This window comes from Octopus sinensis, linkage group LG4 (genome assembly GCF_006345805.1).
Source record: "Octopus sinensis linkage group LG4, ASM634580v1, whole genome shotgun sequence".
Classification (NCBI taxonomy): Eukaryota; Metazoa; Mollusca; class Cephalopoda; order Octopoda; family Octopodidae; genus Octopus; species Octopus sinensis.
This window is the reverse complement of record NC_043000.1, coordinates 20,522,562-20,550,266: the sequence shown is the minus strand read 5'-3', so window position 1 is coordinate 20,550,266 and position 27,705 is coordinate 20,522,562. Positions and strand designations below refer to the sequence as shown.

The window sequence follows — 27,705 nt, the reverse complement described above, 5'->3', positions numbered from 1 at the left end:
ACTGGTGTTGGATTGGAATTTAATCAATTAATATTGGTGTCACCCAGATTTCTTTAAACAAGAGTCTATAGTTGAGAATAGAGAACAAAACTACTTAATGTTGCTCTTAACCCTTTAAATATGGGAGCAGGTTTAAACCTCACAAGTCACAGTATTTCTGTGTGGAGCTGCAGTATTTAGGTATTATTAACTTTGAAGGTGGTGAGCTGGCAGAAACATTAGCATGCCGGGTGAAATGCTCAGCAGTATTTCGTCTGCTGTTACGTTCTGAGTTCAAATTCTGCCGAGGTCGACTTTGCCGTTCATCCTTTTGGGGTCGATTAAATAAGTACCAGTTATGCACTGGGGTCGATATAATCAACTCAATCCGTGTGCCTGTCCTTGTTTGACCCCTCTGTGTTTAGCCCCTTGTGGATAGTAAAGAAATAGGTATTATTAACTTTGAAAGACCTTACGATGGAACAATACCATACAAACCTTGTAATCAATTACATATGAGATGCAGCACTGGATTAACCGTTAAGCAAACTAAGCATGTGCTTAAGGTATCAAGGTAAGGGGTGGGGTTCCACAGAAATGGTAAATAGTTTATGGTATAAATCATTTTAAACTTGCTGAAATAACATTCAAAGTGATTTATATGATTGGAAATATAATTTCAAAGTGATCCTGGTGTCAACACTAGAAGGATGAAAGGCAAAGTTGATATGATGTCACACAATCTACTTTGGTTGAAAGTTAGCAGCCATCATTTGCCATAAAAGTGAACTCGTACTGATATCTTAAATATTTGTGAGTTCAATAAAATGAATTGATTTTTGGCAATTGGTTCTAATTTGCAACAATATATTCAGTTCAAACGTTTAAACTGCTTTCAAGGCAGTATTCAAGAAATTTTATATTGCAAATGGCAACTGCTAACCTTCAACCAAATATCACATAAAATACCTGGAACTGAAGCAACAATAATGATTTCATGATATTCATTGGTGTTTTAACGATTAGATCTCTGGACCTTTCCAGATCCTTGTTGAAAAACAAATAAATTCAACCAGTGGAGCTGAGATTTCCTCTTCAACAACTGGATCAATGCTAGAAAGTTCCTATCTTGGAACCAATTCAACCCCTATTAAATACTACTTTCCCTGTGCAAAAAAGACACCATGTGATCCATCTACCCAACATTTCAATTCCTCTCTCTCTGTCTCAATTATTTTTTTTGACCCTTTCATTACTGTATTTATTTTGAGATGCTCTTAAATATGACAAAGAATTTAGTAAACTAACTTAGTTATCATTCAGCTAGTGTTAGGAACGTAAATTGTAAATAAGGCTTGGTGGAATATTTTAATTCAAAACTTATGAAAACAAGACATTTTACCACAGAGCCGGTTTTAGCCGGTTAGTAACAAAAGGGTTAAAGTAACATTACTTGTTAAGAACAATGTTTCTGAAACTATAAATTTTCGTCCTCTCACAGTGTAATAAATCTGTTGCTTTCTTATCCCAATTTTACCTCATCATCATCATCGTTTAACGTCAGTTTTCCGTGCTAGCACGGGTTGGATGGTTTGACTGGGGTCTGGGAAGCCAGGAGGCTGCACCAGGCTCTAGTCTGATCTGGCAGTGTTTCTACAGCTGGATGCCCTTCCTAACGCCAACCACTCTGAGAGTGTAGTGGGTGCTTTTTATGTGCCACCAGCACAGGTGCCAGGGGAGGCTGGCAGCGGCCACAATCGGTTGATGCTTTTTATGTGCCACCGGCACAGAAGCCAGTCAACGCGGCGCTGGTATCGGCCACGTTTGGATGGTGCTTTTTACGTGCCACTGGCACAGAAACCAGTCAAGGCAGTGCTGGTATCGGCCACGTTCGGATGGTGCATTTTATGTCAGCTCAATAAAATCTTTCATCAACTTCAAATTCTCACAAATACATAATTACTCAAATATATGTGCGTGCACACACACACACACACAGAGTTTGTTTTGTTTGTTTGTACGAGTGATTTTTCACTGCTTGTATCGGTTTGACAAATCTGTTATAGAGGCATGGTTTTGCAACCAAATGCCCTTCCTGTTATTTATTAACTCTCAGCTGTGTGCAAGTGAGGGATCTCTTATTCCATGTAGTTTTTTGAAGGTGTAACATGAGTGGATGATTTCTTGATGGGAGAACTGACAACAACAGCACTGCTTGTGGTAGCTTTCATTACAACCAATTGCAGATCTAAACAAGCACAAAGGCACACGTGTATATGTATATATGTTGGCCCAAGGCTATAGAAGACACTTGCCCAAGGTACCATGCAGTGGGACTGAACCCAGAACCATGTGGTTAGTAAGCAAGCTACTTACCACACAGCCACTCCTGCACCAATATATATATCATATATAAATGGGAATTTTTGTCTGTCTGTAACCATATTGCTGCCTAACCAGCAAATCAATCTTCATGAAACTTTGCATACATGTTAAACTAACATCCAGTTCAGTTATAGGCTAAATGGATTGCAATAAAAATCGATAATGGGCCCCCTATAGGGGTTGGGTTATTATAGGATAAAATGAGAAGAGTGGAAAGAGTGTTAGGTTGAGGGAAATGTGGTGGCATAATGAGGGTGGTTGATATCAGGGAAGGGGTGGAGACAGGAAGAGACAGAGAGACAGGAAATATGTGTGTGTGTGTGTGTGAGACAGAGAGAGAAAAAAAAAGAGAGAATGAGAGACAGGGACAGAGCAGGAGAGAGAGAATGTGTTTACTGAAGGGAACAGTAAATTTTAATAATTTGTTCTTTAATTTTTACCTGTCAGTGAAGGAATGTGCTTTAGTGAATTAAATATTGTATGCTCAGTCAAAACTTTTACAATATGTCCAACAACAGATGTAAAACTAACAAGTGAAAGGTAAAGAGTTTTTATATTTGTTTTCAAATCACCATATTATGATCTATATCTATCATAAGCATCAACCGAAAAAAAAGGTGCCAACACATCGTTAAAGGTGTTATTGGTGAACAACATTAAGTGATTGGTGAATAACATCATGATACAAGGGATCTTTTTTAAAACCATTTTCTATTACTCAAACAGAACAAAAAAAAAAATGATTCTAAAAATTCTCTTTTCAAACTTTTCTCCATTACACTCAAGCAAAAAAAAAATGATTTATGAGTTTCTTTCTCTTCGAAAGTCCTCCCCCCACAACCTCAGAAAAAATTTTCCCGACAAAGTCCTTTATAATCGGTTCGTTGGTGCAAACTTTTGTTCTCATATTCGTTTAATACACATTTTTTGACATCTATTACACTTACTTTTGTTTTTTATTTTGGTAGCCAGGTGTTAAAGTAACCATTAACCAATTTATCAGAACTTTACCAATGTACTGAAACAATAAAACTATAGATAAATGTCTTTCTTTTGTTCCATAGCTAAAACCGTTTCATTCTTAACATAAATTGAAAAGTAACACACAACTCAAACTAGAAGACATATGGATATTGAAAACATTCAGAGGAGTTTTTTTCTTTACATTGCACCTTCAATACTACTGACATGGAATTTTAAATCATCTCAAGATTCTAATTGTTCAGAAAAATATTCAATTCCATCTTTCAATTTTCAAAATAACCATAGAATTTCCCATGGGATGCTACTACTACAATACATACATACATCATCATCATCGTTTAATGTCTGCTTTCCATGCTAGCATGGGTTGGACAATATGCATACATATATATATATATATACACACACATATATATATATCATCATCATCCTCATTTAACGTCCGCTTTCCATGCTAGTATGGGTTGGACGATTTGACTGAGGGCTGTTGAACCAGATGGCTGCACCAGGCTCAGGGAGAATTCACCAAAAAAAAAAATAATAAAAGATGAAGACAGGTGTTGTAGACAACAAATATATATTAGTTTAACACTTGGGAAGTGAAAAAGTCTTTAATGTTTCGAGCCTACACTCTTCCACAGAAAGGAACACAGAAAGAAACAAGGAGAGAAAATAAAGAATGTGTAGTGGTTAGTTATCTATCATGGCCATCATGTGTGTATATATATATATATATATATATATATATATACACACACTAGCTGAATAGCCCTTTGTTGGGCAATTTTTACAATAGAATGTCTTATATAAACTTTTGTTTATTCCATGTCAGACCATGCCTTCCCAAACAGATAGGCCTCTTGATCAGGACAGATTTGTGCAATTTTTCACAAAAAAAACTTTGTTGACGATGTTTTTTGTTTTTAAATTATTTACATGTTTGTTTGACTGTTGCACATGACTTTTTTTCATTAAAACTTATCAAAACTTCAGAAGTTCTTACAACTTTGGTCATCGTAATGCTTTGCTTTCATTAGTTTAATAAAAATTCCTCCTTGTAATGATTTTGCTTTCATTTTGTGATAGACAGCTATCATGCAGAAAATGCCAGCTTTCAAATCCTGTTTTCTGATTAGGTAAAATTGATTAAAATTTAAACTGCAGTTAGTAAGAGACTAAACAGGACTTAATAAGCAGTGAGTGATTTGTTGTCAGGGGAAGTGATATCACCACTTTGCTGCTCATGATTTTAGGGAAGTACAAATATAAACAAACATGCAGACACAAATACACACACATATATACAAACACAGTTATGCATATATATGGCAAAAGAAAGACAGAGGATGGAATATATATATACCTAACGATCACTGTGAAAGTGACTGTGCTTTACCAATAAGCTACCAGGTGTAAACCATTCGTTTACAGCTGGAAGCTTTTAAATAAGCTTTTAAACTACTATCACCAAGATCTATACCTGCAGATCTTGGTGGTAGTAGCAAATATTCGAACAAATATAAATAAGCTTTTAAACTTTTTGAATAATCATACTTTATATATTTATACATCTATCTATTAATACAATATTACTTTGGACTTACATCTTCTGTGATGATTTTTCGATGTAATTTTCCTGCGCTTATTTTATAATATATAATCGTTCTTATTAAATGTCTAAATACTTTTAATGCTTTAGACATTTCCCTACCAAGAGCACTTATTAGAAATTTGGTATATTGTATTCTCATTGAATATATATATATATAAATAAATGCACCCTTTTAAAAGCTAGCCAGGCTCATGGGCCTGGTTTCCCAGTTTCAATGGCGTATGTGTTCCCCAGCTGGATGGGACACCAGTCCATCGCAGTGTTACTAATTTTTGCCAGCTGAGAGGACTGGAGCAATGTGAAATGAAGTGTTTTGCTCAAGAGCACAATGCATCACCCGGTCCAGGAATCGAAACCACAACCATATGATCATGAGTTCAACACCCTAACCACTAAGCCATATATATATATATATATATATATATATATATATATATATAAAATCACCATTGCTTTAATGCTTGCTTTTCAGATGGAATTTGTCAGACTTCTTACAGACTAGATGCCTTTCCTGTTGCCAACCCTCACCTGTTTCCTAGCAACATAAAATTTACCAATGGCCAATATGTTTCTCCTGGTGGATTTGAAATGAATAATATCAACTACAACCATCATGCGATGTTAAAGTAAGGGAACACACACACACACAAATGCCCAACCCATGCCACTATGGAATACAAATGCGAATTGATGACAATGATGATGATGATAGTATCTATCTACCTCTATACTAGGGGTGGGAAACCCCTGCCTGCAGGCACACTTGCACCCACGGGCTGGTATACTTGTATGTACAAAATATAGTAAATTTTTCAATTATATAAGTTATACAATATTCATCTGCCTATTTGTGATATAGGTCTCATTTCTCCTATGACTTAAAACGGTTAGACTCGAACAGTAAATCGCCTGGTAATTACCATTTGAATAGAAATTTTGTTTTCACTATAAAACACATATTGCTATGCTTGTACCACCCCCTTGATACCCAGCTACACTCTAGCTGAAAAAATATAGGATACCTCATAGGTAGTATAAATGTCCTAAATTCAGTGGTGGCATTAATGATGATGTTACACATTAATTTAATGTCTTAAATTTATCTTTATTAATGTGTCTTGAATCATACATAGACATATACAAGATTTACACAGATATAAGAGTTAGAACTTGTGATCTGTCTGCAGACCTTTTTCTTTGGAAATTTTTGCCTGCCGCACTAAAAAGTTTCCCTAACCCTGTTCTATACATACATGAGATATATATATATATTCTTTGAATTTCAGTTTACAAAATCCACACACAAAGCTTTGATCAGCCTGGGTCTATAGTTGAAGAATGGTATTTACCCAAGGTGCTGTACAGTGGGACTGAACCTAAGACCACATCATTGAAAAGCAAGCTTCTTAACCACACATCCCTGAATACATGAGAAAGAGACTCAATAGCTTCTTGATGATGGTATTTTTGAGCTGTAAGGCGGCGAGCTGGCAGAAACATTAGCTCGCCGGGCGAAATGCCTAGCGGTATTTCGTCTGCCGCAACGTTCTGAGTTCAAATTCCGCCGAGGCCGACTTTGCCTTTCATCCTTTCAGGGTCGATTAAATAAGTACCAGTTACACACTGGGGTTGATATAATCGACTTAATACATTTGTCCCCTCTGTGTTTAGCCCCTTGTGGGTAATAAAGAAATAGGTATTATTGAGCACGTAAAAAGCACCTACTACACTCACGGAGTGGTTGGCGTTAGGAAGGGCATTCAGCTGTAGAAACATTGCCAGATAAGACTGGAGCCTGGTGCAGCCTTCTGGCTTCCCAGATCACCGGTCGAACCCTCCAACCCATGCTAGCATGGAGAACGGATGTTAAACGATGATGATGATGATGATGATGAGTACAAGCAGTAGTAGTGGGAAGCCGAGACAATTATCACCTTGTTACGAAATATCCACAATCTTTAAGTCACTACTGCTTTCTGAAGGACTGTCCGCATCCTAATATCGAATACCTCATAGTGTCTATTTCCTACAACAAACTAGATTTTAAAACAGTATACCATCAGATTCAACTCCACAAAGAACATAAGCGATACACAAAATTTTAAGCTGACAAGCTGTTTAATCAAATCTATAAGGTTACTGTTTGGTGTAACTAATGCCATAAGTGCTTTTCAAAGTTTGATGGATGATATAATTATTGACAATGATATCAAAGGATTTCATGTTTATCTCAACAATGATATTATCGTTAACAAACCTATTGAAGAGCATGATGGGAACTTAGCTCAATTTATTTCAGTTACTAAGAGACTCAACATTACTTGGAACAATGATAAATGTGTTCTCTGCCAAAACATCCATTTATTACCATGGATACTGTTATGACGTGGGTATACACATCTGGTGTAAAATGATATTACACAAATAAATAGTTGATAGTGGTTATCTAAAAATAACCCATCGCAGAAATATATGTTAAAACACAGAACGCACTCCACACTACATGAACGTAGGTATGATACTCAGTATTTCCTGTTCAACTACTGACCATTAAACCAACACACATCGAACTAATACCATCAACTATCCCACTGACAGTTAAGGCAGCGAGCTGGCAGAAACGTTAGCACGCCGGGCGAAATGCTTAGCGGTATTTCATCTGCCGCTATGTTCTGAGTTCAAGTTTCGCCGAGGTCGACTTTGCCTTTCGTCCTTTCGGGGTTGATTAAATAAGTACCAGTTATGCACTGGGGTTGATATAATCGACTTACTCCATTTGTCTGTCCATCCTTGTTTGTCCTCTCTGTGATTAGCTCCTTGTGGGTAGTAAAGAAATAGGTATTTCGTCTGCCGCTATGTTCTGAGTTCAAATTTCGCCGAGGTCGACTTTGCCTTTCGTCCTTTCGGGGTTGATTAAATAAGTACCAGTTATGCACTGGGGTTGATATAATCGACTTAATCCATTTGTCTGTCCTTGTTTGTCCTCTCTGTGTTTAGCTCCTTGTGGGTAGTAAAGAAATAGGTATTTCGTCTGCCGCTATGTTCTGAGTTCAAATTTCGCTGAGGTCAACTTTGCCTTTCATCCTTTCGGGGTTGATAAATTAAGTACCAGTTACACACTGGGGTCGACATAATCGACTTAATCCCTTTGTCTGTCCTTGTTTGTCTTCTCTATGTTCAGCCCCTTGTGGGCAATAAAGAAATATATCCCACTGACAGTTCACTCAGTTCTTATCTATTGTAATTGATCAGTCCACCTTCAGTCATGTGGGGGTGTTCAGGATTCTCTCATAACAGATACTAAATAGAAATTTATTTTTCAACTCGGTCCTGAAAGATAGAAACCCCTCATAGATTACACAATACCTAGCTATTCTAAACAACTACAAGACTTGACTACAATTAAACATGTGTGTCTTAGCTTTCTCTCGAGCCACAACACTTGCCATTGCTGTTCAATGGAGATCTCCATTTCCAGCGACTTCAAGGGCCACTTCCCAGTGGTGTTGGGCGTCAATGAAGAGTCCTCGACTACAACAAGACGACCAAAGTTTCTTTTTTTTCCAAAGTTAGGGGTCTCCTGTCCCTAAGCCCTAGACCATCACCTAATCACCCTTACCCGTATTGTTGCTTAACAACAACAACACTTGCCATTTGTTGTATAAATCTGCTGGAAAAATGATGAAGTGATGTTTTAAAGGAAATACTCCATGTGATAAGGCCTCCTCTTTTGTGGTTTTCACCACATAAAAGACTGTTTAACTTTCAGCATAGCTTATCAATGTGGTAATCTTTATTTGGATGGTGTTCTAAATCTGGATTAGTTTTGCTTGCAGGCTTTAACTCTAACAATATCTAGGAGCCAAAAGTTGGTTCTGTTAAACTGACTGATGCCACTCATCATCATGTTTGTATACGATACAGTTAAGATGATCTTAACTGACACTGTTTCAACTAAAGATATAACTAGTAGGAAGTCATGAAACTCTGGTTTCATTGAAAAGTGTTCCATTTGTGGCTGCTGTGACGTTGACTTGTTGAGGCATCTGGCTCAAGCAAGCTATGAATCTGTATGTTTGCTGCAATGATGTGTTAAGAAGATGGCCTCAACAGTTATACGAGCAAGAGAAATCTAATATTGATCTAGTTACTCTTTTACTCTTTCTCTTGCTTCAGTCATATGACTGTGGCCATGCTGGAGCACCGCCTTTAGTCAAGAAAATCGACCCCAGGACTTATCCTTTGTAAGCCTAGTACTTATTCTATCGGTCTCTTTTGCCAAACCACTAAGTTACGGGTACGTAAGCACACCAGCATCGGTTGTTAAGTGATATTGGTGGGACAAACACAGACACACATATATATATATATATATATATATATATACACACACACACACACATATATATACACACACACACATACACACACATATATATGAGGGCTTCTTTCAGTTTCTGTCTACCAAATCCACTCACAAGGTTTTGGCCGGCCCGAAGCTATAGTAGAAGATACTTGCCCAAGGTGCCATGCAGTGGGACTGAACCTGGAACCATGTAGTTGGTAAGCAAGCTACTTACTACAAAGTCACTCCTGCGCCTATATACTGAAGAAGAAAAAAACAAGAAAGACAGAAAAAGAACAAGGAGAGGGAAAAAGCCCCTTTGTATAAGTGGTAGGGAGAGTATTTAAGAGAAAGAGTGGTGGCTTTATGCCTGGGACAAGCATAAAAAGATATACGACTACCCTGCATTATATAAGGGTAGGTGTCTATGAAATGTATATGGCTCTATTTTTCTTGAGGTGCCTGGTCAATTGTAGGTTCTGATCTTACTTTTCAGTTCATTGAGTCATTGGTTACTGATAGGTAAATCATCCAGATGTGTATCCTTGATACAACTATATACATCATCATCATCATCATTATCGTTTAACGTCCGCTTGCCATGCTAGCATGGGTTGGACGATTTTGAGTGAGGGCTGGCGAACCAGATGGCTGCACCAGGCTCCAGTCTTGATCTGGCAGAGTTTCTACAGCTGGATGCCCTTTCTAACGCCAACCACTCCGAGAGTGTAGTGGGTGCTTTTACCTTTCCTCCAGCATGGGGGCCAGTCAGGCAGTACTGGCAACAACCTCACTCGAATCTTTTTACACATTCCACCAGCACAGGTGCCAGTAAGGTGATGCTGGTAATGATCCTGCTCGAATGGTGCCTTTTACGTGCCACCGGTATGGAAGCCAGTTAGCCGCTCTGGCAATGCTCACGCTCAGATGGTTGGAATATTTACCAGTCTTTCCTGCTATACTTGTAATGGGTAGATTCTTTGGGAATGTCTACAGGAACAGTGAAGATTATGTGACATATGAAAATGAAGCCAGCAGACAATTTGACAACCAGCTTGGAGTCAACATGGAACAAGTGGAAATATCTTAATCAACTCCCATTGGATCTGGGTCAACCAAATCACCAAAGGGAAAGGGAGATATAATGTGGAATTCGGTTTCTGTGACTGTAACAGTCCAAATCATAAATCACTTGCTGGTTTGCCAATGCTGAATTCCTTTGCTGTTTGTATACTCTTTTACTTGTTTCAGTCATTTGACTATGGCCATGCTGGAGCACCGCCTTTAGTCGAGGAAATCGAACCCGGGACTTATTCTTTGTAAGTCCAGTACTTATTATATCGGTCTCTTTTGCCGAACCGCTAAGTGACGGGGACGTAAACACACCAGCATCGGTTGTCAAGCAATGCTAGGGAGACAAACACAGACACACAAACGCGCACACACACACACATATATATATATATATATATATATATATATATATATATACACACATATATACGACAGGCTTCTTTCAGTTTCTGTCTACCAAATCCACTCACAAGGCATTGGTCGGCCCGGGGCTATAGCAGAGGACACTTGCCCAAGGTGCCATGCAGTGGTACTGAACCTGGAACCATGTGGTTGGTTAGCAAGCTACTTACCACACAGCCACTCCTGCGCCTATAATTTGCAAAATATCACAATGGATGCATAAGACTATAAAACATGTAAAGATTTAATTTAGACACAAAATAATATAATACATAGTTTTCATGCAAAGCAGTGAAATAAAAATGGTCTTTTTACAGATCAAATATATCCCAAACATATTTGAGCTGATAGAATGTTTGTTTATTTCACCATACTGCTTTGTGAGCCATCTATGTATTTTGCTCCAATTGTCACAGCATGCTGTTGGTAGATAATTTTTACTTATTTCTTATAAGGAAGCAAAAACTTCTAGTCATTTTGGAGTTATCCTGCCTGGTGTCTAATACTGATGAGCGCATAAAGAGCTTGAAGTACATATATTACTCCATAGGGTCCACTCTGAAATGGCTTTGGTGTTTTACTCTTTTGCATAAAGGGAAACATTTTCACCATGGTATACTGAAGTAAGAATGGCCTTTTTACTGATCAAATATGTCCCAAACATTTAAACTGATCTAAAATAAATGTACTCATTTCCCTAAACTCTTCCCACATATGCAAGCATGAAAAAAAAAAAAGCAATATTCTCTCTTTACTCTTTTACCTGTTTCAGTCATTTGACTGTGACCATACTGGAGCACTGCCTTTAGTCAAGAAAATCAACCCCCAGTACTTATTCTTTGTAAGCCTAGTACTTATTCTATTGGTCTCTTTTGCCGAACTGCTAAGTTACGGGGAAGTAAACACACCAGCATCAGTTGTCAAGCGATGTTACAGGGATAAACACAGACACACAAACATACATACACACACACATTATATATATATATATATACATATATATACATACATATACATATATACGATGGGCTTCTTTCAGTTTCCATCTACCAAATCCACTTACAAGGCTTTTGTTGGTCCGAGGCTATAGTAGAAGACACTTGCCCAAGGTACCATGCAGTGGGACTGAACCCAGAACCATGTGGTTGGTAAGCAAGCTACTTACCACACAGCCACTCCTATATAAAACAAATTATAAATAAGGGCAAAAGAAAAAATTCTTATGCCAAATATGCCAAGAAATAGACTTTAAATCGTTATATAACCACACATAATTCATCACTAAAAGTACAGGTCTCAAAGCACGCTGACAAAAATTCCCAAAGAGTTCTGATTTTTAAGTTAATTCAATAAAGAATTCTCTCAACATCAGTGGTAAATACATTAATAAATAAATGAAATACTTAACTGCACACATAGATCAAGCATACGCAAAGCCATAAGTACACTTAAGTACCCCAAATATATCCAAAATAGAAATTTTGCAGTGTACCTTGAGACATATGTGATCAGACTGAAAGTCCTACAAGAGTTAGAGACAGTCCGGAAGTAAATGTTATTAAATTTACATCTAATATAGGATAAAATTTTCAAAAATAATTTTATCCTATATTACATGTAAATTTAATTTTCAAAAAAAATTTTATCAGTGGCCGGCATATTTAAAAAATACCTTTTAAGGTGAAAATTAAAAACAACTTATAAATTATAATTTAAAGTTTATTTCTTGGCATATTTGGCGTAAGAATTTTTTTCTTTTGCCCTTATTTATAAGTTGTTTATAATTTTCACCTTAAAAGGTATATTTTAAATATGCTGGCCACAGATAAAATGTTTTTGAAAATTTTATCCTATATTATATATATATATATATATAAAACATTTAATAAAAAGATGGATAATGAGCGAATGATTGGTGGAGTTCAAATTATATTTTGAGTAGACTCAACAGAGAAGCATATAAGGTAAGAGTTGAAGAGATAGAAGTGATAAAAGGAGATATAAATAGTATTGGTGTTTAACCCAGGGGACAGACGTAACCAAGACTTGATCACTATCTTATTTTCAGACAATACATCAGGACTATTATAAAAATGATCTCCTTTTTATTTCAAGATACTAGGGAGCATTTTCAGGTATATTTGAAAGCGTTCATTAAGAGCTTGAGCGATGATGTAGAGACAACCTTGTATAAGAGGTGCTATATATAGAAGTTAAATCATGGAGGCGCAATGGCCCAGTGGTTAGGGCAGTGGACTCGCGGTCATAGGATCGTGGTTTCGATTCCAAGACCGGGCGTTGTGAGTGTTTATTGAGCGAAAACACCTAAAGCTCCACGAGGCTCCGGCAGGGGATGGCGGTGATCCCTGCTGTACTCTTTCACCACAACTTTCTCTCACTCTTACTTCCTGTTTCTGTTGTACCTGTATTTCAAAGGGCCGGCCTTGTCACTCTCTGTGTCACGCTGAATATCCCCGAGAACTACGTTAAGGGTACACGTGTCTGTGGAGTGCTCAGCCACTTACACGTTAATTTCACGGGCAGGCTGTTCCGTTGATTCGGATCAACCGGAACCCTCGTCGTCGTAACCGACGGAGTGCTTCCAGAAATTAAATGCTAATTTTGGGGTGAGGTGTTTACACAGAGGGGAGGGATTATGTAGGAATAAGATGTTACATAAAAGTGAGAAGCATACAATATGAGGTGTTCTGTATAGATGTGAGCTGTTATAATATATAAAGGTGAGATGATATATGCAAAAGTGAGATGTTATATATAGAGGTGAGATGGTGTGTGTATGTGTGTATATACACACACATATACACACTTATATACCTATTATACTGGGTGTCCCAAAAGTCACTGATGGGTTTCAATTTTTAATAACTTCCTTAACTTTACAAATAAATGCATGAATTTTTGAAATAATATAAAGGACATAATGGAAATTAATATGCATAAGTCAAATTTTACAACGCCACTACATCACATATGAAAAATGACATCGCTTAAATGGCGGCCATTTTCTGCTTCGCACACCCATGCTCTTTTCAAAACTTGTACCATAACCCCCTCGAGAAATTCAGACCCCACTTCGCTGATTTCTCTTTTGATGTTCTCCTTCAGTTGCACCAGAGTCTCTGGTTTGTTGACATAAATCCTCTCTTTCTGGTATCCCCCAAAAGAAAAAATCTGGGCTAGTCAAGTATGGGAAACATGAAGGCCAGCTGACATTGCCATAGCGGGAGACTATTCTCTCTCCAAAGCACAGCTGTAGCAATTGCATTGTTTCCCTTGTAGTATGAGCAGTTAACCCATCTTGCTGGAATCTGTGCAAGATATGCTTTGAGTGGCCTTCATGTTCCCCGGCCTTGACTAGCCCAGATTTTTTTCTTATGGGAATACCTGAAAGAGAGGGCTTACATCAACAAACTGGAAACCCTGGTGCAACTGAAGGAGAACATCAATTGAGAAATCAGAGAAGCAGGGTCTGAAACTCTTGAGGGTGTTATGGTACAAGTTTTGGAAAGAGCATGGGCATGTGAAGCCGAAAATGGCTGCCATTTATACGATATCATTTTTCATATGTGATGTAGTAGTGTTGTAAAATTTGACTTATGCACAATAATTTCCATTATGTCCTTTATATTGTACCAAAATTTCATGCATTTATTTGCAAAGTTAAGGAAGTTATTAAAAATTGAAACTCATCAGTGACTTTTGGGACATGCTGTATATCCATTACAGCCAGTCTTACCAATTGGTTTTGTGCTAGGGATTCAACAATTATGTAACCTTGCACTCATCAGAAGAAGTCGTTATAGAATGAAATATGGTGACTGCTCTATGCTGTTGGAGGTGGATAGACACGACTGTTACCTAACGCTTTGTTGAATCCCTAACACAAAACCAATTGGTAAGACTGGTTGTAATGGCTGTATAATATTGTACACTTTGATTAATACACCCACTCTATTGACAGATATAGGAGTACATTTTTTAATAACTTATAGACTCTTAGACAACTTACACATGTACACACATAAATAAATAAATATATATATATATATATATATATATATATATACACACACAGAGAGCGAGAGAGGGGGGTGAGATGGCACATAGAAGTGTGACATATATATATAACTGTCTGACGAACGGGAACGTGAAACTCTGAGTAACAGCTTTTGTTATATTTCTGCTGCTTTTAAATAAAGCATATTACTCTACCTCTGGTATTTGAGTACTCTTTTTTCCACCTTTTTTCACATTTATGTGCTTACTCCAGTATACATATATATATATATATATATTTATACAGGTGAAATATTATATACAGAGTTAAGATATCAATATGTACAAGTGAGGTGTTATATGGAGGAAAGATGTTATATAGGAGTGACAAGATGTACAGAGACAAGACATTATACAGATGTAGGATGCTATACTTGGTTAAGGTGTTATATAAAGAGCTGTGAAGTGATACCGAAGTGAAATGTTATATAGAGGTGTAATATTACATAGATATGAAATGATAAGTAGATGTGAAGTATTAAGCAGTTGTGAAGTCTTATACACAGAGGTGTGTTGAAAGCAGAAAGGAGATGTTAGATAAGAGTTGTGATATTAGATTACAAAAAAATGTAAATAAAATTCTTACAAATGTTCACCAACAAAAGACACATTTTGGACATCATTTGGTAAGTGAGGTAATGGAACTGGTCCCCACATCTGTTCAATCTGCGTTGGCAGTGTAAACTTTTTGTAAGGTCTAACTTCAACAGTAAAATTGCAGGCAGTACTGACTGGATTCGTAAAGTATCCTTTTATTTGAACAGAAATTTGTGGTGCTTCATCAAGTAATAATGTTTCTGAAAATGACTGACCTTCAGAGGCAAAATGAATTGTCTTCCAAAAGTCAAACATGGTTGTACCAAGAGAAACGTTGTTTCCACAGCAGGTCAAACCAACTTTTTTGTAGAGTGTTATAGTTAGATAGCAATTTTTGTGGGTGCTAATGTCATGTTTCATTAAGGCTTTTCCTTCCCATTCAATATTAGGTCCATTGAGATGTTTAGTACATAAATAATCTGAACCCTGGAAAAGTTTCAAAGCCAAATTAAATTTCCTTACTTCTTCTGGAATATTCTGTATAGACACCTTTTCAACAACAAACATTGCATGCTTTGCACTTATTCTAGATAAATTTTCCTTAGTGATTTTATAAAGTTTTCTCTCTGGTGGTTCCCCACGATACATTGCTCCGTACATAGAAAATGTTTCATTGTAGGTTTTGATCCAAAGATTTCTAGTTTCAATATCTGAGAGGCTTAATTTTGAATTTGGACTGCGATCATTGACAGTGTCGTCATGATTGAAGACCCTGTTGAATAATTTCTTTGTGTCTTTTTGATAACTGATCGGGTGGAGCTGGTGACTGTGCCAAATAAGGTCAATATCGTAGCATGGTACCAGAAAGGTGGCTGGATTCTTCTGTTTCAAATGCAAGTATTTTTTGTATCGTATAATAGCTTGTTTGAGGAACCTGTAGTCTGTATAGTGAGGTAGAGAAACTTGGTAAAGGAAAACTCTTTGACGTGCAGCAGCAGCTACAATATCATAACTTAGTTGGGATTTATATTCAGGGCATGGATCATCAGAATTGGGCGGAATATCAAATGGTTCATTAGGGTAAGCTTTTGTCCACAGTTCTCTACTTTTTTGTAGTTTGTTTTGCCGAACTTGTTCTGAGTAGAGAGCATGATTAACTAATTTACCAACTATTCTGTCACAGTCTTCTGCATATGCTAGTGGTGCCAGCATATGACAGTGCCATACCCATTCAATATCCAATGGAGCTGGAATGAAATCATGTTTGGAAGCTAGAGGCAACCAAAGTATTTCATATCTGTAAAGAGTTCGTTTTAGAAAAGCAGGTTCGTAAAGTTCAGGATATTGGTTAACATTGTTCAAGAAGCTTATTTGGTGGTTAGCTGCTTCTTCAAGAACCACACTCAGGTGTATCTTTTCAAACTTTTCTTGTGACATTCTGTAAAATAAAAAAAAAGAATAAAAGAATAATAAGAATTTGTTATTAGAGAAAATTGTCAACATAACATCTGAAAAAAAAAAATATTTGAATATTTACATACATATGTGCAAGAATGGCTATGTGGTTTAGACACTCACTTTGCAAACATATGGTGTTTTGGGTTCAATTCGACTGTGTGGTACTTTGGGCAAATGTCTTCTACTATAGCCCCAGACAGACCAATGCTTTGTGAGAGAATTTGGCTGATGGAAACTATATGGAAGCCCATCATATATATATATATATATATATATATATATATGTATATGTGTGTGTCTAAATTTATATAAATAAGGATAAGATCGTTAATTTAAAATAAAATAACAAACCTATCAAGTGGCCAGCATGGAAAAAATAACCTTCAAAGGTAATAATTATTAAAATTATAAATTAGGGTATCTACGAGATACCACCATGCTGAAAATAGCAGCGATGATCTGACTCTAAAACCACCTTAAGTGTTCATATAGCAACATGGAGAGAAGACAAAGAGACAAGATGAAACCTGTAATTTTTTCCGTGTTTCATCTTGTCTCTTTGTCTTCTCTCCATGTTGCTATATGGACACTTAAGGTGGTTTTAGAGTCAGATCATGGCTGCTATTTTCAGCATGGTGGTATCTCGTAGATACCCTAATTTATAATAATATATATATATATATGTATAATGTGCATGTCTTTGAGTTTCATTCACTACCAATTGACAACTAGTGTTGCTTTGTTTATCTCCAGGTAAATTAGCGGTTTGGCAAAAGCGATCAATAGAATAAGAACCTGGCTTTAAAAAATATGTACTTGACTTAAACCCTACAAAGCAGTGCCCCAGTATGGTAACAACACAATGATTGGAACATGAAAAATATTTCTGCCACGATGTGGTGGAAAAACCTCCCACAGTTTTTCTACTGCATCCTGTCACTGGTGAACTTGAGCTGGTAGTAGCAGTGTCTTCATGTAACTAATGTTTTCAGTTACCAGTATGGTTTGAACTTGCACACTCTACATGCTAGCTGTTGAGTCTAGCATATAGAATCTGGGAGGTTATCTCTCTATATATAAAGCTGAAGTTGTCTGTGTATGGCAGGTTTGGTAGCCTTCAACTAACACTATCTCCTCTGAGACCCTACGGCGCAAGTTGACCAAAATTGAGAGTATGATCTTCCGTAGAAGATAAAATTCAAATCGGACCATGTTAACACCAAAAATTATTTACATAAAACAAGTGGGTTTTTTTCTATGAAAATCTCTATTTTTTACGATTTTTTTTAACTGCTGTGTCGCCATTTTTCAGTGTATTTCAACCAGAAAAATTTTCACTTAATGCAAAATTTTTACTTTTTAAAAATTCAATTCTAAAATTCAAATTGGACCATGTTAACACCAAAATTTATTTACATAAAAAAGGTGCTTTTTTTTCTATGAAAATTCCTACTTTTTACAATGTTTTGACTGCTGTGTTGCCATTTTTTGGTGTATTTCAACCAGAAAGATATTCACTTAAAGAGAATAACAAGCTACACAATGCAAAATTTTTACTTTTCAAAAATTTTAATTCTAAAGGGTTGAAACAAACCCAAGCAACACTGGGCGATACTGCTAGTTATTATTTTTTTGCTACTTTCTGTATATAAGTGATAAAGAAAAATGGTAAGGAAATTGGTGAGAACTTGAATTCATCAAAAGCAATTAATTCAAGGAAGATTTTGTAGAACAGAAGTTCTCAATCATTGAAAATCACTGGTATAAAAGAACTGTGAGGTGATAAAACAGTTGAGGAAAGATCAAAGACTATGATGAAACCAAAGGGTGACCATTTCGAATTGCAAATATATGTAAAATATTGCTGATAAATATAACGATTAACCTGTAAAGTTTCATTAACCCAAACCTAAAATTGTTTATTTTATGGTAAAATGTATCATTGGTAGAAATATAGATGAATAAAAACTGCTAGGTAACTAAAATATCTGACAAACCAACAAATGTTTGCCAGATGAAGAGATATTGTAAAGCTTATATTTACAATTGTATTTTCAATAATGAATACAGAGAAATTCCACAAAAAGTAAAGTGATACAAAAGAATGGTCAATTTAAAATTCTTTAAACTTGGACAAAAACTTTCTCAGGAATAAAAGAGAGTGCTTTCCAAAGATATTTCATTACAACCACTTTTAATTATATATATTTTACCATTTACTGGATAGAGCATTTATCTCTTTTATTCCTGAGAAAGTTATTGTCCAAGTTTAAAGAATTTTAAATTGACCATTCTTTTATATCACTTTATTATTTTTTAAATTTCTCTGTATTAATTATTGAGAATACAATAGTAAATATAAGCTTTACAAGATCTCTTCATCTGACAAACATCTGTTGGTTTGTCAGATATTTTAGTTACCAAGCAGTTTTGTTCCTCTATATTTCTTAAACTCATCATTCTAATTTTAATATTAATCAATAATGTTTTACATGCTTAATGGGATCAATATTTTTTTCTTCTGTCTGGTTTTGTATGACAATTTCATTAGAACTGAGATGTTTCTCATAATATAGCACGTTTCAGTTAAGTTCAAGGAATTTAATGAAACCAAAGCACTGGCTTTAGTGTGAATCAATAAAATATATGATATAAAGATATTGTTATTATATGTCAGCAGTCATAATACAAATCTGTTTAACACATTAACCATTTTGTGACTATAATTCTATGATGAAATACTGTCTCTTTGTGTAGCAATTAATTTTGAAAATAACCAAAAATTTTGTGAGATTTAGTAAAATAACATTTCAGTTATTAAGTTGATATTGGAAGTACCATCACCATCATCATCACCATCGACGTCATCATCTCGTGCATAGTAGCCATCAAGTTGACATTATGCATTTGCTAGGCTTTAGGTGAATAGTCAGTGCGGTGCCACTCTGAAGCAATAATGCATTATCAGCGAAGTGGACTAGAGCAATGTGAAATGAAATGCCTTGCTCAAGGAAACGATGTGCTACCTAAGCCAGAAATCAAAACCACGTTTTCACCAGAAAGATTGTCTCAGACAGATTAATATCAACAATGTCAACCATAATGAATTTACTATTAAAATAATAAAAAAAAAGATTAGGCTGGAAGTTATTTGTCATGATTTGAAGATTTGATTAATTCATTTCCAATTCATTTACTTTTATTACTCTTTACTCTTTTACTTGTATCAGTCATTGGACTGCGGCCATGCTGGAGCACCGCCTTTTGTCGAACAAATCAACCCCAGGACTTATTCTTTGTACGCCTAGTACTTATTCTATCAGTCTCTTTTGCCGAACCACTAAGTTACGGGGATGTAAACATACCAACATCGGTTGCCAAGTGATGTTGGGGGGACAAACACAGACACACACACATATATATATATATACATATATACGATGGGCTTCTTTCAGTTTCTGTCTACCAAATCCACTCACAAAGGTTTGGTCAGCCTGAAGCTATAGTAGAAGACACTTGCCCAAGGTGTCACGCAGTGGGACTGAACCCGGAACCATGTGGTTGGTAAGCAAGCTACTTTCCACACAGCCACTCCTGCGCCTATATTATTAAATAAATAAGTATGAACACTCACAGCCAAACATATTTTTATTCTTTGACCATGAAGACACATGTCCTAATGGTTAAGGAGTGGCACTCATGATCACTAGACAATGGGTTCAATTCCTGGACTGGGTGGTATGTTGTGCTCTTGAACAAAACACTTTATTTCATGTCAATCAAGTGCTGTGTGGGGACTGGTATATAAAAAAAAAAATATATCTAATGATTCCTTTGCGAGTTGTAAAAGGGGCTGACATAGGATTTGTACTCTGACTTCATAAAACCCTCACCAGTGATGACTACTCGAAACAGACCCATGGGTTGGAGGATTGTTGCCTTTGTGGTGCAAAAGTGTAATCCATTGGGAATAGGGGATCACTGACAAATGATTGATGCAGTGACATACCATTACAGCTCATGCTTCGATACTACTACTACTACTTTATGATTATTTAAAAAATAATAGGCCCATGGGCATATGGCGTAGTGGTTAAAAGCGAGGGCTACTAACTCCAAGATTCTGAGTTCAATTCCAAGCAGTGACCTGAACAATAATAATAATAGTAATAATAATAACATTGAGAAATACCTTAGGAATGAGAATCCAGGATCGAAATTTCCTCAAGATACCTGACGAAGGCTGGAGGGTATATCAGCCAAAACGTTGTTTTAACAACAAAGAAGATGAGGACAAATATCCATCAAATATGAATAATATATCTTTTTTCTTTCTTTTACTTGTTTCAGTCATTAGACTGTGGCCCTGCTGGAGCACTGCCATGAAGAAACTTTAGTTGAATGAATCAACCCCAATACTTATGTTTTTTAAAACCTGGTATTTATTCTATCAGTCTCTTTTGCCAAACCCCTAAGTTACAAGGATGTAAAACACACCAACACCAGTTGTCAAGTAGTGGTAAGGGACAAACACAGGCACAAAGACACACACATGATGGGCTTCTTTTAGTTTCCATTTACCAAATCCACTCACAAGGCTTTGATTGGCCTAAAGTTACAGTAGAAGATACTTGCCCATGGTGCCACACAGTAGGACTGAACCCAGACCCATGTGATTAGCATGCAAGCTTCTTACCACACAGTCATGCTTGTGTAGAAAAACTTATCATCATCATCGTTTTAATATGGGTCAGACAGAATTTGTTGTGGTGGGTTTGTTCTTTTTGTGGCCAGTCCTTACCTGTTTCTTAGCAAGGTAATATTTCTCCATGGCGAGACAGGTTTTACATCAAAGACTGGAAAAGACCTTGTTTAATGATGACACTCCTCTACAACCATCATATGATGTCAAAACAAGCGACACACATACACATACACCCACACACCCATCCATGCACACATTTATACAAGTTTATGTTTTTATCCTTATTTGGTGGTTTTGAGTTTTCTACTGCTCTTTCTAGCACAAGGCTTTCCTATTTGGAAGCCTCTTATTGTATTTCTATGTAAATAATATATAGTCTAATGACTAATTCGTTTTTGTGTTAGGCCACTGGTAATAATAATTTCTTATTACCCTATTGTTATTTATTATGTTTAAATATTCTCTGATAAATTTGTTCGAAATTTTTACCGGCATCCTCTCTGTCGCCGGGTATAATCTGCATCGGTGCAGTGGTCTGAAAAGTTAGAATATACAAGCAGTTAGTTTTACATGTGGATCTGGCTGTGTTGTGTATTTGAAATCGAAAGGCTGTCCCACTGATGAAACTAGCCTTCAGCAAATATTTTTTTGCTGGAAATAGTTAGAAACCATGGTGTGGGAAATAACTGAGATGGTAAACGTTTTTAATTTTCATTCCTTTCGAAAATTTATCCTTATTTGGTGGTTTTGAGTTTTCTACTGCTCTTTCTAGCACAAGGCTTTCCTATTTGGAAGCCTCTTATTGCATTTCTATGTATATATATATATATATATATATATATATATATATATATATATATATACACTACTAATATAGGATAACATTTTTTTCAGAAAAAAATTTCATCAAAAGTGGCAGCATATTAAAATACCTTTAAAGGTTAAAATTTTATAAACAACTTATAAACAAGAGCAAAAGAAAAATTATTTCTATGCCAATATGCTGAGAACAGACTTTAAATCGTCAATTTCCACATTTCATTATACATTCATTATAAATACACGTTGTGCTGAAATCGAGGAAAGCTAGCCAACAGAATTTTTTTCCCTGCATTCAGTTTCAAAGGGCTCACAACTTCAGCATCATACACAGACTTCCATGCCTTCTGGTTAACAGCCAGGGCCTCTAATCAATTGGGAGGGACACTGCATAAAATGAGAGACCACTTGAGATGGTCATGAAAATGAAGTTGTGGATACCCATGAGGTCTACCGCCAATTTTCATCTTACCATTGTAATGTCCTTTTTAAAGACATGTCAGCCATTCATACTTTCCATGTTTCAATAAATTTTCTATGCAAAGAATTCTGGTTACTGTTGGCATATATATTGCCTACTTTAAAATGTAAAATTATTTTAATGAAATTTGTAAAATAATTGCAATTCTAAATTTCAGGAAGAATTATCTCGTTTTTAACAACAATTGACTTCTGTTTTATTAAATGAAATATTTGCCAACTTTAGTTCAGCATTTTTCTGTCATCAATTTTGAATCTTGTTCTTTCATTTATCATAATCTAATATCTTGTTAACCAAATTAGATTTATTTTGAAAATTCATATTTATGTTTGTGTGTGTAAATAAATAAATGACTATATAGACAAACAGAGACATAAATGAATGCATTTCTGTGTGAGCATGTGTGTGTATGTATATGAATGTGTGTGTGTGTGTTTTACCTGTTTATTCCTTTTCATCCAAGAATCTCCTGTTCAATCTATTTTTCACTTCCATACAACTTTTCTTCTCTTAATTCATTGCTTCTTTTTAGTCCCTTACATTTTATCAATGTTGTTTTGTTAATTATTATTATTATTATTATTACCTCCACCTTAGCAAAGGCAGAGGTATTGTTTTCAGTCATGTTTGTTTTTTCTGGGGACAAAATATCTCAAGGCAGAGGTATTGTTTTCAGTCATGTTTGTTTTTTCTGGGGACAAAATATCTCAAGGCAGAGGTATTGTTTTCAGTCATGTTTGTTTTTTCTGGGGACAAAATATCTCAAGGCAGAGGTATTGTTTTCAGTCATGTTTGTTTTTTCTGGGGACAAAATATCTCAAGAATTGCTGGTTGGATTTGGATGAAACTTTCAGGGAGGTTTGGCCATGCAACTGGTATGAACTGATTAGATTTTAAAATCGATCCAGGGTTCTGGATAATTTTCCCATTTTTATTACTTAATTATTGAGAATAGTTGGGTTCATTTTTACTATTCTTGTTCGTGAGAGCAATCGAGTTTATTTCAGATATTCTCATTTTAAAAATCATCTCTGGCTAATTGTTGAGAGGATGTTGGTGTTGCCTTGGCAGAGGCTTGTGCTCTTTGAGTGCTCCTGTTGTTATTAATATTATTATTATTAAGGCAGTAACCTGGCAGAATCATTAGCATGCCGGGCAAATTGCTTAGTGACATTTTGTCTGTCTTCATGGTCTAAGTTCAAATGGTTGACTTTGCCTTTCATCCTTTCAGAGTTGATAAAATAAGTACCAGCTGAACACTGGGGTTGATGTAATCAATTTAATTCCTCCTCTGAAATTGCTGGCCTTGTGTCAGGTGATCAGGTTAGTAGTGGAGGTGGTTGTTCCAAGAGTGTAGCAGTGAGAATAAGATAAGGCTGGGCAAAGTTCAGAGAGCTTCTACCCCAGCTGGCAACAAAGGGCCTCTTTCTCAGAGTGAAGGGCAGATTGTTTGATGCCCGTGTGTGAACAGCTATGCTGCATGGCAGTGAAACATGGGCAAGTAGACTTGAGAGAAATGAAGCCAGTGTTCTTTGCTGGATGTGCAATGTCAGTATGCATGTTCAATAGAGTGTAAGCATCTTGAGAGAAAAGTTAGGTATAAAGGAATCAGATGTGATGTGCAAGAGAGACAACTGTGCTGGTATTGTCACGTGATGTGTATGGATGAGGACAGTTGTGTAAAAAAGTGCCGGTCTTTAACTGCGGAAGGAACCTGTGGTAGAGGTAGAGCCAGGAAGACATGGGATGAGGTGGTGAAACGACCTTCAAACTTTGAACCTCATAGAAACAATGACTAATGACTGAGACATTTGGCGATGTACTCTGCTTAAGAGGACCCATCAAGCCAAGTGCACCTGTGCTGGTGGCATGTAAAAAAAAATTAACCTTTGAATGTTGGGCTTCATGGAGGCAAAGTGGCTGAGTACCTTTTGAGTGTTGGGCCTCATGGAGGCAAAGTGGCTCAGTACCTTTTGAGTGTTGGGCCTCATGGAGGCAAAGTGGCTGAGTTCCTTTCAAGCAGGCCTCACGAGGCAAAGTGGCCAAGCACCTTCGAATGATGGGCTTCATGGAGGCAATGACCAAGACCTTTGGCATTATGTTGTGCTTGAGAAGAAGACCTATCAAGCCAAACAAAATCGCAGTCATGGCAGATACCAGTGTTATGCAAATGGCACCCGTGCTAGTGGCACGTAAAAGCATTCACTAAAAGCACCAACCAGTCTTGCAGTGTTTGGCATTAGAAAATCATGCCAGCCATAGAAAACCATACCAAATCAGACTGGATCCTGGCGCAGCCTTCTGGCATGCCAGCCCAGTCAAACTGTCCAACCCATGCCAACATGGACAATGGATGTTAAATGATGAGATGATGACGATTATTATTATCATTATTATTATTAAAGGCAGTGAGCTAGCAGAATGCTTACGTCCATCTTCAGCATTTCGTCCATCCATCTTTACATTCTGAGTTCAAATTCTGCCAGGGTTGACTTTTCCTTTCATCCTTTTGTGGTCGATAAAATAAGTACCAGTGAAACACTGGGGTCGATGTAATTGACTAATGTTCTACCCAAAAGTTTCAGGCCTTTTGCCTTTAGTAGAAAGAATTATTATTATTATTGTTGTTGTTGTTATTAAAGGTGGCAAGCTTGCAGAACCATTAGCATGGTGTGCAAATAGCTTTGCGGCACTTTGTCAGTCTTAATGTTCAGAGTTCAAATTCTGCTGAGGTGGACTTTGCCTTTCATCCTTCCTGGGGTCAATAGAGTAAGTACTCAAGGAGCACGGAGGTTTAAGTAATCGAATATCCCCCTCACCTCAGCTTTCAGGCCTTGTGTCTATAGTAGAAAGAATTACTATCATTGTGCTAAGAGCACCATCTGAGCGTGATCATTGCCAGAGCGGCTAACTGGCTTCCGTGCCCATGGCACATAAAAGGCATCATTCGAGCGTGATCGTTACCAGCATCACCTTACTGGCACCTGTGCCGGTGGCATGTGTAAAAAGATTCGAGCGAGGTCATTGCCAGTACCACCTGACTGACTCCCATGCCGGTGGCACATAAAAGCGCTACACTCTTGAAGTGGTTGGCGTTAGGAAGGGCATCCAGCTGTAGAAACTCTGCCAGATCAAGATTGGAGCCTGGTGCAGCCATCTGGTTCGCCAGCCCTCAGTCAAATCGTCCAACCCATGCTAGCATGGAAAGCGAATGATGATGATGATGATGATGATGATGTTATCATCATCTTACTTGTTTCAGTCAATGGATGGTGGCCAAGCTGGGATACTAACTTCAAGGGTTTAGTTAAACAAATTGACCCCCAGGAATTATTTTTTAAATACTGGCATTTGTTCTATCAAGTGCTCACTGGTGGGACTGAACCTGACACCACAAGGTTGCCAAGTAAGCATCTTAACCACACAGCCATACTTGCGCCTATCATCAGTGTTTTTTTCTTTTTATTTCTAACTTTTGCAACAGTTTCACAGATAATTTACAAATATTTCAATATGCGAATTTCTCTTTGATTCCTTTTATTTTCATAAATCAGCAGCATTTGATCATTCCATTTTACCATATTTTTGTGCTTTTTAGTGTTTGTTTTAATACAACAAGAGATTTTTTTTTTGACAACATTCAAACACTAGCCTCAAGAGAATTCTACCATTCAATTTACCAATACTGAAATTTGAGTTCATTATGCAAATTAAAAAAAAGAGATATAATTCAAATCTGATGATTTGGAAAATTTTATTCCCCATTTTTAGAGAATTATTTTAAAACAACAACAACACCAACAACAATTATAAACAAAGAAGCTAATGATTTTATGGAGGCCTGTTTTTATTAATTGATATTTATGCATGTTCCTGGTGCTGTAAAGGATAGAGTGGGTCGAGAAAGGAATAATCATAAAATATTCTGACAACTGTGATGCAATGAATTTAATAGCTTTAAGAGTTAGTTATTAATGAAATGAAGAAAAAAATAAAGGGTTATGTATATCTGATATAATGAGCAGATATGTTGGCTATGATTAAATATCCAGTCTATCCTTGATGATATTGTTTAGACCTAGGTGATTCTTGACAGACTAGGCCTAGGTCAAAGGTGGCCTGGATTTCCATTGGTTACAATAATGAGCATTTCAGTTAATTTGATTAACTGAACAGCTTGCTCATGAAATTAATGTGCAAGTGACTGAGCACTCCACAGAAATGCTTGCGTTTAATGTAGTTCTCAGGGAGATGCAACATGACACAGAATGTGACAAGGCTGGGCCCTTTGAATTACAAGTACAACATATTTTTGCCAGCTGAGTGGACGGGAGTTATGTGATGAAATAAAGTGTCTGGCTCAAGGACACAGTTTACCACTGTGAATTGAACTCACAACTTTACAATTGTGAGTTGAATATGCTGATCTCTGAGCCACACACCGGGTGAAATGCTTAGCAGTATTTCGTCTGTCGCTACGTTCTGAGTTCAAATTCTGCCGAGGTCGACTTTGCCTTTCATCCTTTTGGGGTCGATTAAATAAGTACCACTTACACACTGGGGTCGATATATAATCGACTTTATCTGTTTGTCTGTCCTTGTTTGTCCTCTCTGTGTTTAGCCCCTTGTGGGTAGTTAAGAAATAGGTATAATCGTTCTGTGTTTTCCCAGCCAAAGTATAACTGTGTCTAGCACTACATTATCCAATATGTTCTTTCTGTTTTAAGATGGTAAAGGGTGTTGTTTGAGGGAGATTTGACTGCTATTTCTAACATATTAAGTGATGATGTGGGTCAGTGGTTCTCAACCAGGGTCCATATAAGATTTTGGGGGTCCACACAAGCAAA

The 27,705-nt window shown here is 36.7% G+C and overlaps 1 protein-coding gene across 7 annotated transcripts in view; it reads right to left on the bottom strand.

Annotated features, from left to right (window-relative positions):
- Nucleotides 1-27,705, bottom strand: part of LOC115210259 — a 206,797-nt gene that overhangs the window by 10,580 nt on the left and 168,512 nt on the right. For all 7 annotated transcript variants that reach the window (XM_036501874.1, XM_036501878.1, XM_036501875.1 and 4 more), the window contains one exon: nucleotides 15,445-16,833. In XM_036501874.1, coding sequence (XP_036357767.1) covers nucleotides 15,445-16,832 — 1,388 coding nt within the window. In that variant the 5' untranslated portion in view covers nucleotide 16,833. The remainder of the gene's footprint in view (nucleotides 1-15,444; nucleotides 16,834-27,705) is intronic.